The sequence below is a fragment of the Cryptococcus depauperatus genome, chromosome 1, assembly GCF_001720195.1.
Source record: "Cryptococcus depauperatus CBS 7841 chromosome 1, complete sequence".
NCBI classification, from domain to species: Eukaryota; Fungi; Basidiomycota; class Tremellomycetes; order Tremellales; family Cryptococcaceae; genus Cryptococcus; species Cryptococcus depauperatus.
Genome location: NC_089468.1, coordinates 6441 through 18896, shown reverse-complemented (window position 1 = coordinate 18896; position 12456 = coordinate 6441). Strand labels below are relative to the sequence as shown.

Genomic DNA, 12456 nt, shown 5'->3' with positions numbered 1-12456 from the left:
ACATCTCATCAATGCGTACATCAGCAGAACGAACGTACTGTAAAGTATGACAGCCATCAACTATCTACGCTTGCAATCGCTCAGCTCTCCACAATACCGTCCGACGCGTATAACAGCTCTGCTGTCCCGGACAAGAAAATGCACCCACTCGCAACAAAACTAGTGACGGTCCAGCTCAGTTCTAGTTCGCTCTGATCATGACACACATACAGCAATATTCCCACTCGACTTTATTCGTCCATGAGGCAACAACACCTAGTTGTGCTTCTTATACGTCGTCCGCCAATTGGACAAACCCGAGCCCAGCGAATTAAGCCAACCGCAAGGCAAAGATGGCGCTGAACCTGACCTGAATGAAGTCCCATGCAGGACCTTTTCGCATCCACGTACAAGGCATGTAGTTCATCCCTGCATTGCAGACCAGCATCAACAACCTGACTTGCGCATAGATTCTCAACAAGCGGATGCCTTTTCGTCTGGCCCAGAGCACTCTTCTCACTCCAAAGCACCAAAGCCTGTCGGCGGCATATCCACCTGGCCCGACTCTAGGCGATCCAGCACCAACCAAGTGTGTATCTCCACGCCTCGAGATGATTACCCGCAAGTACGCGTATGCTGACACAACGACCCACCCAGTTTTCGCACTTGACTCTCTTGGCCGACAACTGCCTAGCTGGCATAGACAAAGACAGCTCTCCTCGTCGTGAGCAGCGGGTGTGCTGCTTTCAAGTTTGTTTGGGTTCCTGCCATCGTGCTCGTACCTGCTCTCGTCGTAGTGTATAATTCACTTGTCCGTTGGGTCTGGTTCGTGGTTATCCTGTCCACGATCGGTATCTTACCAAGACTACATATGTTCTTGATAATCCCGTGTACACTCCCAAGACATCGCAAATACAATGCACCCTTTTTAAGGATTTGGCGCGTCTCTATAGATAGCATCATGTAGGAATATAAAAGGGAGAAGATAAGCTATCTCAAGGGCGTAGCTATTGGTTTACCTAATTAGGCGTGCCAGCCACGCTCATGCCTATTTCTCATCCCCGCCTATATCCGGTTATCTGTTATTCCTTGACACCTCTGGTAAGGCTGCTCGCCACCTACGTGCCCACCTCTTACTTTTCTCGACAGCCGCTTCCGTTAGATAGCTGATTTCATCTCTAAGTCTTGATGCATTTGTTGTGGATCCGGCTCCCGTTTGACCTGTCTTGGAAGCGTCTAACGCCCGCTGCTCTGCCAAATGCTGTGCCAATTCTATAGCTAAGGCGTAATCGAACGTCAGTGCCTTTGTCCTCACTTCTTGGAGGGATTCAAGCGCGTCAGTGTCGTTACAGAGTATGTTCTTAGCGAAATCCAAATCAATGCGATGTAGGAGAGATAGATACTCATAGTATGCTTTAGTAAAATCCCCAACTTCCCGGTGGTGCTGCCATTTGGAAATGTCCTCGTTGACTTCTGAGAGTCTGGTGTCTGGCGGATGTGAGCTGCAATGTGTTTTAAAAGCGTCGAGAAAGGCCTTGAGTTTTGATTGTATAAGAGGCTCGTATTGAGACGGGGCAGTCTCGGTAGGCCCTAGTAGGGCTTGTGAGTCGTCTTCACCCTGATTGTATATAGACGATCAAGACAGGAAGGAGGCTGTTTTGTGTCCATTATCAGAATCAATCAAGGATGGGGCTGGACTAGAGCCAACTGAGCAGCTCATGGCGTGATAAGTGTGGATGAATGATAGAGATCAAACGAGGGATAGGCGACGAGTCTGGAGGGATGGTTGTGGTAATAGTTGGCAACTGCCGCTTGCTTTTAACCCAACACCAGCAAGCGCTGAAACAGCTACATGTTGCATCAGATGGCAGAGCCGTTCAGACAGATTTCGTCGGCCATTTCCTTTGACATTCGCTAGCAGTTTCCTTTTCTCTGCGCAGGCGGACTTTCTCAGAAGCACGACTGGCATGGTACAATGGATACCGCAGTGGATCACTGTATCGCCTGCCGCGCCATGGTTTTTGTCGGAATAGGAAATGGTGTTTGAATTGTAGAGAGGATGCGTGAAAGTGGAAGCCTGGTGAAGGATGAATGAGTGATGGATAGGCATGCAAATGACTGGCACGCCTAATGGTGTGGCACGTCGCTCGGTCCGAGAGAAACTTTTTTTTCGTTCATAGCTTTCTTATACATGTTGTATATAAACGGGACCAAATTCTTGACACGTTCTCATAGAACCCGTTGGCTGGCAAATATCCACGATTGTCTGATCTCTTTTCAGTTTCTCTTTCTGTCTCATTGTCTACATCGATTCAAGCTCACCTATCTGTGGATCCCTTACACGTAACAGTCAACCGAATCCTTTCCCATACGCCGTCAGTTGTTCCTTCAGGTTTTGACGCCGTGCCAAGTCTACTATAGCAGACTGCATGCTTACGGAAATTCAGATTGTGACTTCAGCTCAAAATCCATGCGGCCCTCTTTCGCAACCTCTCCTCTGCTAATCACTTGTTCGTGTTGAAGATACGTGCGGCGCTGTTGCTATCGGCTTCTAGTGCCATGGCTCAGTTCTTCAGCGCAGCTGGGCGCAGCTGGGCGCATCGCTTCGACCAGTTACAGCACTTTTTGCCTCAAGCATAGTCGAACGTTTTCTTTCCGGCTTGATAGCTTGATCGTTGCTCACGTACACGGTACGTCACTGGGGATGCTACTCGTGATAATTATGGTTCTAACACTGGCATTCTCAGGTGCATTTAGCTGAAGCTTTTTGGCCTTCCAAGTGGTCAATGGCTCTTCCTTCTACTCTACCAACGGCAAAGGAGCCATCAACGGGCAAGGCTGGGCACATAGGTCCCACCCGGGTTATACAGGTGAAAGTCGAATGGTTCGCTTCGCCGAGGGCAACAATTCCAGCTTCTACGGCATTCTGCTCATCGACTCGCTATCATTCTACCTGGCTGTGGTTATGTATGTGATGAATACGGAGGTTGGGAATTGTTATTGATCTGTAAAGTTTAGTTTATGTGTCAGCCCACTTGTCAAAGCCGTAAATCACATCTTGTCATGACAATAACAATAATTAAAATTCGAGCGCTCGGACCAAAAGGTCACAATAATGGAGACGGAGCTGCATTATTATTTATTGGCTATATTCCCTGTCATAATTTCAAGATTATGAGGGAATCTGAGAAAAGGATCCATTCGACCAAGCACCAGTCCGGTGGGATTGCCTATTTTGTTTGTAAAAAAGTCAGACGGATCGCGGAGACTCTGCGTAGACTACCGTCAGCTCAACAAGATTACAAGAAAAAATCGATACCCACTACCTCTTATCCAGGAGTCCCTGGATCGCCTAAAAGAAGCATCGTGGTTTACAACGATTGATTTGCGCGCCGCATACAACCTCGTCCGCATTAAAAAGGGAGACGAATGGAAGACAGCATTCCGAGCGCGCTACGGCCATTATGAGTATCAGGTCATGCCATTTGGACTCACCAACGCGCCTGCTTCATTCCAAAATCTAATCAATGACGTTCTCCGCGATTTCCTTGACATCTCCGTCATCGTCTATCTCGACGACATACTCATCTTCAGCAAGACAAGGGAAGAACACGTACGACATGTTTGCCAAGTGTTGGAAAGACTGAAGAAAAACCAACTATGGGCAAATGCAGAGAAGTTTTGTTTCTTTCAAAGTGAAGTGGAGTTTCTAGGATATATCGTATCAAAAGACGGAGTCAAAATGGATCCCAAAAAGGTGGAGGCAGTCCGCAATTGACCTGCACTATGATGAATGGTTAAGTATCTTCTCTTATTAATCATTAATATCTAACGGAACCTTTGTGTATAACTGTAACTGAACGGCAATCCTTCTATTCTGTATACACAACAACCTCTTACATCGTTATTCTACTTATTTCATTGAGCACAACTTAGATAGAATATATAAGTAGCTAGTATTGTATTTACTTCTTAGTGATGTATCAATTGTCACTTCTAAACAATCTTACAAGCCTCACTCAAGTATTCCTTATATCTCTCTGCGACGAGTCAGAGACACAATTATTTCCTCCTAGTCTTTCTGCTCAGTCCTCCTTGGCTCCCAGTCTTGACATGCACCCAAGAGTGTTCATGATATACAAGTATTTCTCAGGTTCGCTAACTCTTACAGGCGATTTATTCATTCATATTCAAAGATTGCATCACCTCTCACAAAATTGCTACGTAAAGACTGTCAAATAGAGATGTCTGCTGGTATCGTTACGATCCTGTGTACTGGTGGTCTTGAATTCGCGGTACAAGAGGACCGGGCAATTTACTGGAACAATCTTATGTATCAGCGCAAGAAGGAACACACCCAGTCCCAGGGTCGACAGTTCTTCCTCCCAAGCCAGCCTGGCCACTCCTCGTCAAACCTTCTCCCCTCGTGTACCCAGTCCTAGGTATACACCAGTCCCAGCACGAGCAACTTATACACCAATGGAAGTGGATGCTGTCCGCCAACTTCGTAGTTCTCTCACAACTGAGGAGAAGGAGTATAGGCGCAAGAACCTCTGTCCGTATTGTGGGAAGGCAGGACATTGTCAGAAGTAGGTTATAGATGATGAGATGTAATGTAATTGTATTAAGCCCCTGGTTATTGACATAATCGGTCCTATGTATCATGAATGATAAGCTGTGACTTTCTTATTTGAGGTACACAACTAATGTTCATTCGGTCAGGTTTGCCTCGCTGTTTGCCAAGTTGGTTTATCCTGTTGTGTACTTCGTTTCGTTATACATTTGTAGAATATATATATGATAGAACATTTCATAGTCTTCTCAGAGATGTATCATACGTAAATCTCAAAACAGCTATCCATCATAACGCACCTCTTCCTTTCTACCCTAGTCGCAAGCCATAGACACCTTCTCCCTGTTCTCTCCTACTCTTTTCTCCTCTCCTCCAGGTCTTCAAGTGCCCGAATATTACACTTGTTCGCGAGGGAGCCTTGGCTGATGTTTGGTCGCTGCGACCGCCGAGAGGAGGCCGCTCGAAACCTGGAGAACCTCACCCAAACAGGCTCTGCCAGTGAGTACTACAGTCGGTTTCTAAAACACCATGTAGTGGCAAGACTGGGAGATTACGCAGCGACGAGACTGTTCAAAAGAGGTCTAAAACCCTATGTCCTAGACGCTCTAGCGATCCATGTAGACGAGCCAACCGACTTGACTGGCCTGGCAGACTTGGTCATTCGACTAGACCAGCGCCTGACTGAGAGGAATGCCTCCAGCCTACAACAGGGCTATCCCAAGAGGTCCAACGGTCAGCCAAGATTACCGACCACCGAAAAAGAAATAAACAGACGAATGGAGGATAATCTCTGCCTATACTGTGGAAGACCTGGCCACCGACGTGAGGAGTGTCGGGCCAGAGTAAAGAACTTTTCAAAAAACGTCGCGTCGCGGTAGACGAACCGAATCAACCTGTCGCGGGCATCAATGCCCGATCCGACTCTGATATCCATGGCGCCCTCTGTGCTATTCCAGTTTCCATAGTCGAAAAATCTGACCTACCTGCCCGTCCCGTAGTGGACAGTGGGCCAACAAAAAACATAATAGATGTAACGTTCGCAGAAAAATTAAAACTATCCTTGTCATGGATGAGAACATTCAAAACTTTTTCCATGAACGATGGTTACTAACTGCATTCTTTATTTATTGACACCACTAGTCTTTACTCTGCTGTTTATTTTATTCATTGCTGATCATTAATATTATCTGAAGGGAATTCTTTACCTTACTAACACAACAACTGTATACTCTGTTCGTCTACTTTGTCGCACTGCATAGCTCAACTATAATATACAAGAACTAAGATTGCACTTACCTTCTCCCCAGAGTTGTATCATATGTCCAACCCCATACGTCAATTCAAGTCCCATATATAAATCCCCCAAGTCTCCTATGTCTAACTATACACTCATCCTACATCCTTCTTTTCTCTAACCTTGAGTCTCTCTTCTTTCTACCACATCTCCTGTGCTAATCATATTCTATAATTCCGCCTGCCATTACTCTATCTATTCTCGCCTATCGATAGTGTTGAGCCAGAGGCATTCATCCACTACTCTTCCTCGGCAGACCCTCACGTTATCACGGTCTGCCTTTATTTTATAACCTGAGAGGCAGGTTGGGAAAGCGTTTCTTGATTTTCTTGGGTGATTTTCTAGGGATCTGAGTGCCAGGTTCTTTCTATTATGTATTTTGTTCAATCGCAGGCCTATGCAATTTATATCCCAGGACTTGCATTGAGATAAAGCTAAAGTAAAAGTACTCACAATGCTAAATAAACTATATACACCAACTTCTTCATTTCGGATTCCTCCTGAACTCCGCGTTTGTTACAGAAACTAACAGTAATCTTCTGAAAAAGGAATTCACATAGCTGCTTCTTTCTGTTCCATTCAGCGGAATCTTTGCGAAGCCAATTTCTCGCCAACGCCTTCCAATCCTAGTCCCAACATCCCACTCCCAGCTTCTTCCGGATCCTATATATCCAGCCCAACTGTCATGTCTTTCCTCCACAACCCCTTCACTCCAAGACGTCTTGAGAATTGTGTTCAGACGGCTACGTGCAGGGCCGAGCGGATGCTGTTCACGACGAGAGCTGCGTGTACTTGTCGCAACAATCGTCCAACAAGTGAATGGAGATGCGAGGGGATGGGAGTGTTTGGTCACAAGGGTGTCGCGGTGGGTTGGGCGTAGGGGACATGCATACAGTGTGGTGGCTTTGGAACGTAGGTGGCATGCATAGGATCAGTGTAATGAACGGCCATGTCGAGTATTTCATTTTAACATATTAAGAACTAACGGAATTATCTTGTAAAGTACTGAACCCTTTTCAACTATGTACTCTGTTGTTTTACTTTGTTCATTGATGCACGACTAGAATAGATACATATATGTAGAATTATTGTACTTATCTTTCCCTTAGCGATGTATCACAAGTCTCAAGCTTAATCACTCTATTCAATCACACACTTCATCCTCTATTATCACTCACACCTCTTTTATCCTCCTAATAGTGTTGTCAAAGACACCCTTCTATCCTTCTCTCTCCGGCTTCCTCTCGTGTTGGCCTTCCTGATATGTATAATAGTGTTTCCTCAACACATTGTCCTCGACACTCGGCACATTGTTCTCGACAACAATTGGATGACTAGATTCCAACACTCCTATCTATATCATCTCCATCACCTCTCCTATCTCTTCGGGCGTCCCATCGGGCCCATCTGGGAACGTCCTCTCGTACCCATCTGGGAACAACCTATTATGCCGATCTGTGGCATACTGTGCAACTATAGTTGCGTCTTCAGTCCTCCATGGGTCGGTGTCACCTTCTACCCTCCCCCCCCCGCTTTGAAATAGCCTTGGTTCCGTCAGCAGCTTAGATCCTAAAGTACTTGCATTTCCTATCAAATTTTCCAGTTCTTCTTGAAACGGTTTGTCCCCCCTCAAATTGGCGTAGCTGATGCCGGTATTAATACTACTTATAAAGCGTCTGCTTTGATCGAGCACGTCTTGACGACCCATTAGCTGCATCGCACCTAGGAGCACTTTGTGCTCTGTTTCGATGTCACGGAGAGTATTGCGATGTGGATTTTTGTTATAACCGTCTTTCCATACCAAGGCAGTGAGTTTTCTTCTACTCCCTTACATAAATCTGCAAAAGTTTCTTTTGCATCTTTGAGTTCAGTTGCTTCATCACGTGTATCGCTATTTCCCGCAATTCTGGAGTCGTTGGGATCATATCGTTCATCAGATTCACGATTTCGTTGCATGAGACTCATCGCAACAAGGATCGATTGCTGGGTACAATGGGAATACCAACGTTCGAAAGCAGCGAGGCTTGTGGCAACGTTTTTGGATGTTGATTGTGCAGACAGCTGGCGACAGCTTTCAAATTTGGCCCAGTCTAAACGAATATCGAAGCTGCTATGTAGGGCGATCCCACGTTCAAAAACAGACTTATCCGTCTTCGTTTGAGATTCATCTGCCGCTTGCTTTTTTGTTTGTTGGCGGAGTTTTCAGAAGCACTGTAGAGGTGCATACAATGGATAGGGTAGCGAGTCGTGATTTCGCTTTTCCTGCATCCATTGTTATGTGAACGGGGTTGGGAATTTTAAACGGCGAAGGACTGTCATAATCCGCCGATGCGGGAGTCAGCCGAGAAAGAGAAGGAGAGGTTGGATGCCTCTGGCTCAACACTATCGGTAGGTGAGTGTGATGAATGATAAGTCATGACTTTTTTTATCTGTGCACACAACCGATAGATTCCAACACTCTGTCAGGATCATGTACAAGGAAAGGATATAAGAACCCAGGATACTTGTCAGAATACCGCTAGGACGGGCTGACCACTAGATTATTAGAGAGGAGTGCCTCTGGCTGGTAGATAGGAATAGTAAGACCTGGGAGATTTAGAGACTTGGATTGTTTGATTTCAAGGTGAGACAATTGAAACTTCTCCAAGGGAAAGGCTATGGAAATGTTCTATATTATATATCTATGCTAAAATTGTACAAAGAATGAAACAGACAGCAAGGTAGACCAGCGTAGTAGAACAACAAAGTGAATCTGGCCGAGGAAACGTTAGTTGTGTGCACAGATAAAAAAAGTCACGGCTTGTCATTCATCACATACAAGCAGTTGCATTATATATACTTGTTCTTTGGTGATGCAACAATTGTCACACTCCAAACAACCTTACATGTCTCCTATCCAAACCGCTAGCCTCGACATCTCGTGGAGCGAGTCGAATCCGCCTTTCTCTCCTCTTGTCTTTCTGGTCAGTCCATGCCAGAACCTACGCCTATAGAAACAAACCGACGTGGTGGCCTTATTGTGGAAGCACCAGCAATTCCGCAAGGCATCCACAAGCCCTTACACACTCCGAATATGCACTAACCCTCTGGTCAAAGATTCGGGCTCTGTTTTATTGGACGACCATCTTCGGAGCAGACGCTTATCGAGCTTGCTTACTCGTATGCACAGCGCCTCACCGCCTGCCACTCCTACTGCCAATGCATGACTTACTCATACGGTAAAGCCTGAACGGGTGCCAAACATGCGCCACTTTGTTGCAGGACTGAAGCTGGGGCTCGTTGTTTGTTACTCTCCGTTTGGACTTTTCCGTCTGTTTGTTGTACTTGTCTGCTTCTACTGGGTTACTAACCAAACTTGTTGCATATAGTGTTTATCGAGCTGCACTCGCATTGCTGTCATGAAGATGCGGATGATTGAGATCATGCGCCTGAACGAAAAGATCGCAGTGATGCAGTCAGAGTTGCATTGCTATTCCTTGTCTATATGCCACGTCATCGCTCAAGGTTATGACTCCAGATCTGTATGACCCGCATACACCTCAGAATAGAAAACACCAGCTGCAGGATAATCGGAGATATATGCAGACGTGTGAAGAATAGGCATGGGAGTGCCTGGCACGCCTAACAGGGTAGATTTGTTGTTGCACACTTGATAACTCTTCTGTTCTCTTTTCTTTTATCATATGCTGCCGATATAACGGGTTAAATCCTTGGAAACTCCTTAACAAGCGGCCTCGTGTCTCGGGAGCGAACAACATCGACATCTGCAGACCATCTTCGTCCTCATCTGGAAGTCTCTTTTCAGCATCATGTCCGAGTCAGACCAAACCAGATGCAAGATCATCCAAGACCACCCGATTGCAAACGGTCTCGACGCTTTCCGCGCCTATTCTCGGCCACTAGTCACAACAAACAACATCAAACTGCTTAGCAGAAAGAGTGAGTCGTGAATACATTTCCGTAGAAAACCCTCATTAACCACTCTGCAGATTTACAGAACATTACGTCGTTTCTTCTGTCAGCTCTTCTGATTCTCCCCGTGTCCAGCCTTCTACCGTCAAAAACGTCGGCCCAATATAAGATTCGAGATGATATCTCGCGCCTCATCTCCTCTGTCCTGTCCAAGGATTTTGATTTCGACTGCATCATACCACTTCTCAAAGCAGCGCTTGCCGATAACCCAGAGGATGCGCTGATATGGGATCGCCTTGCCGATGCCGCTGCCGCCCTTAACATCACACCACCTCCAAGATTGATGACCCTTTCCTCCCAACAAACCCCATCGGTGCATTCCACAGGTGGCATTATGAACTCATTTGAACGCCGAAATGACATTGATCCAGTCCTTAAGAGGGAACTTGAGCAAGTAGATGTTGAACTTCCTAATTTCCATGCTGCCTTCTTCGGAAGGGTTGCGGATCTAGAAAGAGCAGCGGCGGCTGTTTTCCAGAGCTGTACGAGCGGCAGCGATCCACTCTTCCGGAAGGGATGGATGGGTTGGCCCGAAGACGCAAACGAAGGTGCGGTCATTAGCTGGTTTAAAAATGTAACAACGAACCTAGTGGCTTTTGCAGGACGCTATCGCCCTCCTCAGACTCAACGCTGGCTACTTGCGCAACCTAACACGCCTCTCCATGGTTCTACTGTCAAGCGCAAGTTGGACATTGGTTTCGTGCGCGGTCCAGAGCCTGAGGAAGGCTCTCCATTTCCCTGGTCACAAGTACTCGTACCTGGCGAGCTGAAGAATAATCCCTCGGCAGATACCCACGGGAAGGCGTGGCTTGACCTTGGCAGATACGTTAGGGAAACACTGTCTGCGCAAGATACACGTCGTTTTGTGCTCGGGTTTACTTTATGTGGCTCTATGATGAGGATATGGGAATTCGATCGGCTTGGGGGTATTGCCTCCGACCGATTCGATATAAACAAAGAGGGAAAGCGGTTCGTATCGACCATCTTAGGATTCCTTTGGATGAGTGAGGACGACCTAGGATTCGATCCTACGATAATCACATCCGACGACCAGCGCTATATTGAAATTGAACGAAACGGTCAGAAAGAGCGTATTATCATTAAGGAAACCATGAGTCGGGCGCGGTGCGTTGTCGGTCGGGCCACTACCTGTTGGGAAGCTTATACCAAGGAAGATCCGAAGAAGCCACTTGTCATTAAAGACTCGTGGCAATACCCAGAACGCGATCACGAAGGGAAACTGCTTCGGGATGCGACAGAGAAAGGAGTTATCCATGTTGCCCGACACTATTACCACACCACCGTCCGCGTTGGTGATAAGGACGATGACGTTCTAGCCAACATTCGACAAGGGATAGACCTTTCAAAAGCGGTGCCTTACCGATTGGGTCGCTCAAAGAAGGCGACTGCCATTTCAAGTGCGACTGGCACGCCAAGCCAAAGTCGCAGCAGTGGCGCTGGTGTCAAGGCTGGTGTCAAACGCCCATCTAGCGAAACCAGCGTACCGCTACCACCCAGTAAGCACACCATCTCAACGTCTCAAACAGAAGCCAGCACAAAAATGCTGTCTAATCGAGTACATCGGCGAGTTATTCTTTGTGATTATGGAAAACCAATATACGAAGCAAGCTCTCGAGTAGCCCTTCTTGCCGCGATGGAACGCTGCATTGCAGGACATGAATCCCTGTTACAAGCCGGTTTTCTGCACAGAGACATCTCCATCAATAATCTCATGATAGACGAGGACAATGACAATGCCTTCTTGATCGATCTTGACCTTGCAATCAGGGTACCGCGGATAGGTGCGTCTGGGGCAAAGGGGAAGACTGGCACGAAAGTGTTCATGGCTATCGGGGTACTTCAAGGTGACGAACATTCGTTCATGCACGACCTGGAATCTTTTTTCTGGGTTCTCTTCTGGATTTGTATCCATTACGATGGTCCAGGTAAAGACGGCGGCCCTACCGAGTACGATAATTGGAATTATAAAAGCGTTACCGAGTTAGTTGTGCTGAAAGCTGGCACGATAAGTAGTGAGAGGAGGTTCTTGGACACCACGCGTGCCCATTTTACACCTTTCTACAAACCTTTGATCTCGTTGATGAACAAAATCCGCAAAGAGGTTTTCCCCAACGGCGAGGAGTGGAGGGAGGAAGACAGGGAGGAAGACAAGAGGTTGTATTCCTTGATCAAGGGAATCCTTGCCAAAGGTCAAAAAGACCCGGAAGTACTTGGTTAACATAGAACGTGACGTTACTGCTTGAATAAGATACTCATTGTAGTGTCATGAATAAGAACGTTCGAAGCCTTTTCCATAAACGATAAGTACTAACAGGATTCTTTATTTATTAGCACAACTGATGTCTGCCCTGCTGTTTTATATCATTATCTCTTATCAGCGACATTACCTAACGAAATCCTTTACTCTACGAACACGACAATCGTATACTCTGTTCGTTTACTTCGTTGCATTGTACAGCTCCAATTATAAGATATAAGAACTAAGATTGCACTTACCGTTTTCCCAGCGATGTATCATATGTCAACCGTAAGCCAACCATACGCCTCATACACCTATCCTCCACTCTACTCCAACTCTCATTCCTATCTCGTCAATCTATCTACCAATGCTGTAGAG

The 12456-nt window shown here is 46.4% G+C and overlaps 2 protein-coding genes across 2 annotated transcripts; one reads left to right on the top strand and one right to left on the bottom strand.

Annotated features, from left to right (window-relative positions):
* Positions 1–7200: 7200 nt before the first annotated feature.
* Positions 7201–7811, bottom strand: L203_100002 (uncharacterized protein; the record flags this gene model as incomplete). Its single annotated transcript, XM_066209470.1, has 2 exons — positions 7201–7541; positions 7679–7811. 2 exons carry the CDS (start codon positions 7809–7811, stop codon positions 7201–7203), a joined length of 474 nt encoding a protein of 157 aa, XP_066065567.1.
* Positions 7812–9655: 1844 nt separating this feature from the next.
* Positions 9656–12057, top strand: L203_100001 (uncharacterized protein; the record flags this gene model as incomplete). Its single annotated transcript, XM_066209469.1, has 2 exons — positions 9656–9785; positions 9836–12057. The coding sequence occupies 2 exons, from the start codon at positions 9656–9658 to the stop codon at positions 12055–12057; spliced, it is 2352 nt and encodes a 783-aa protein (XP_066065566.1).
* Between the last annotated feature and the right edge of the window lie 399 nt (positions 12058–12456).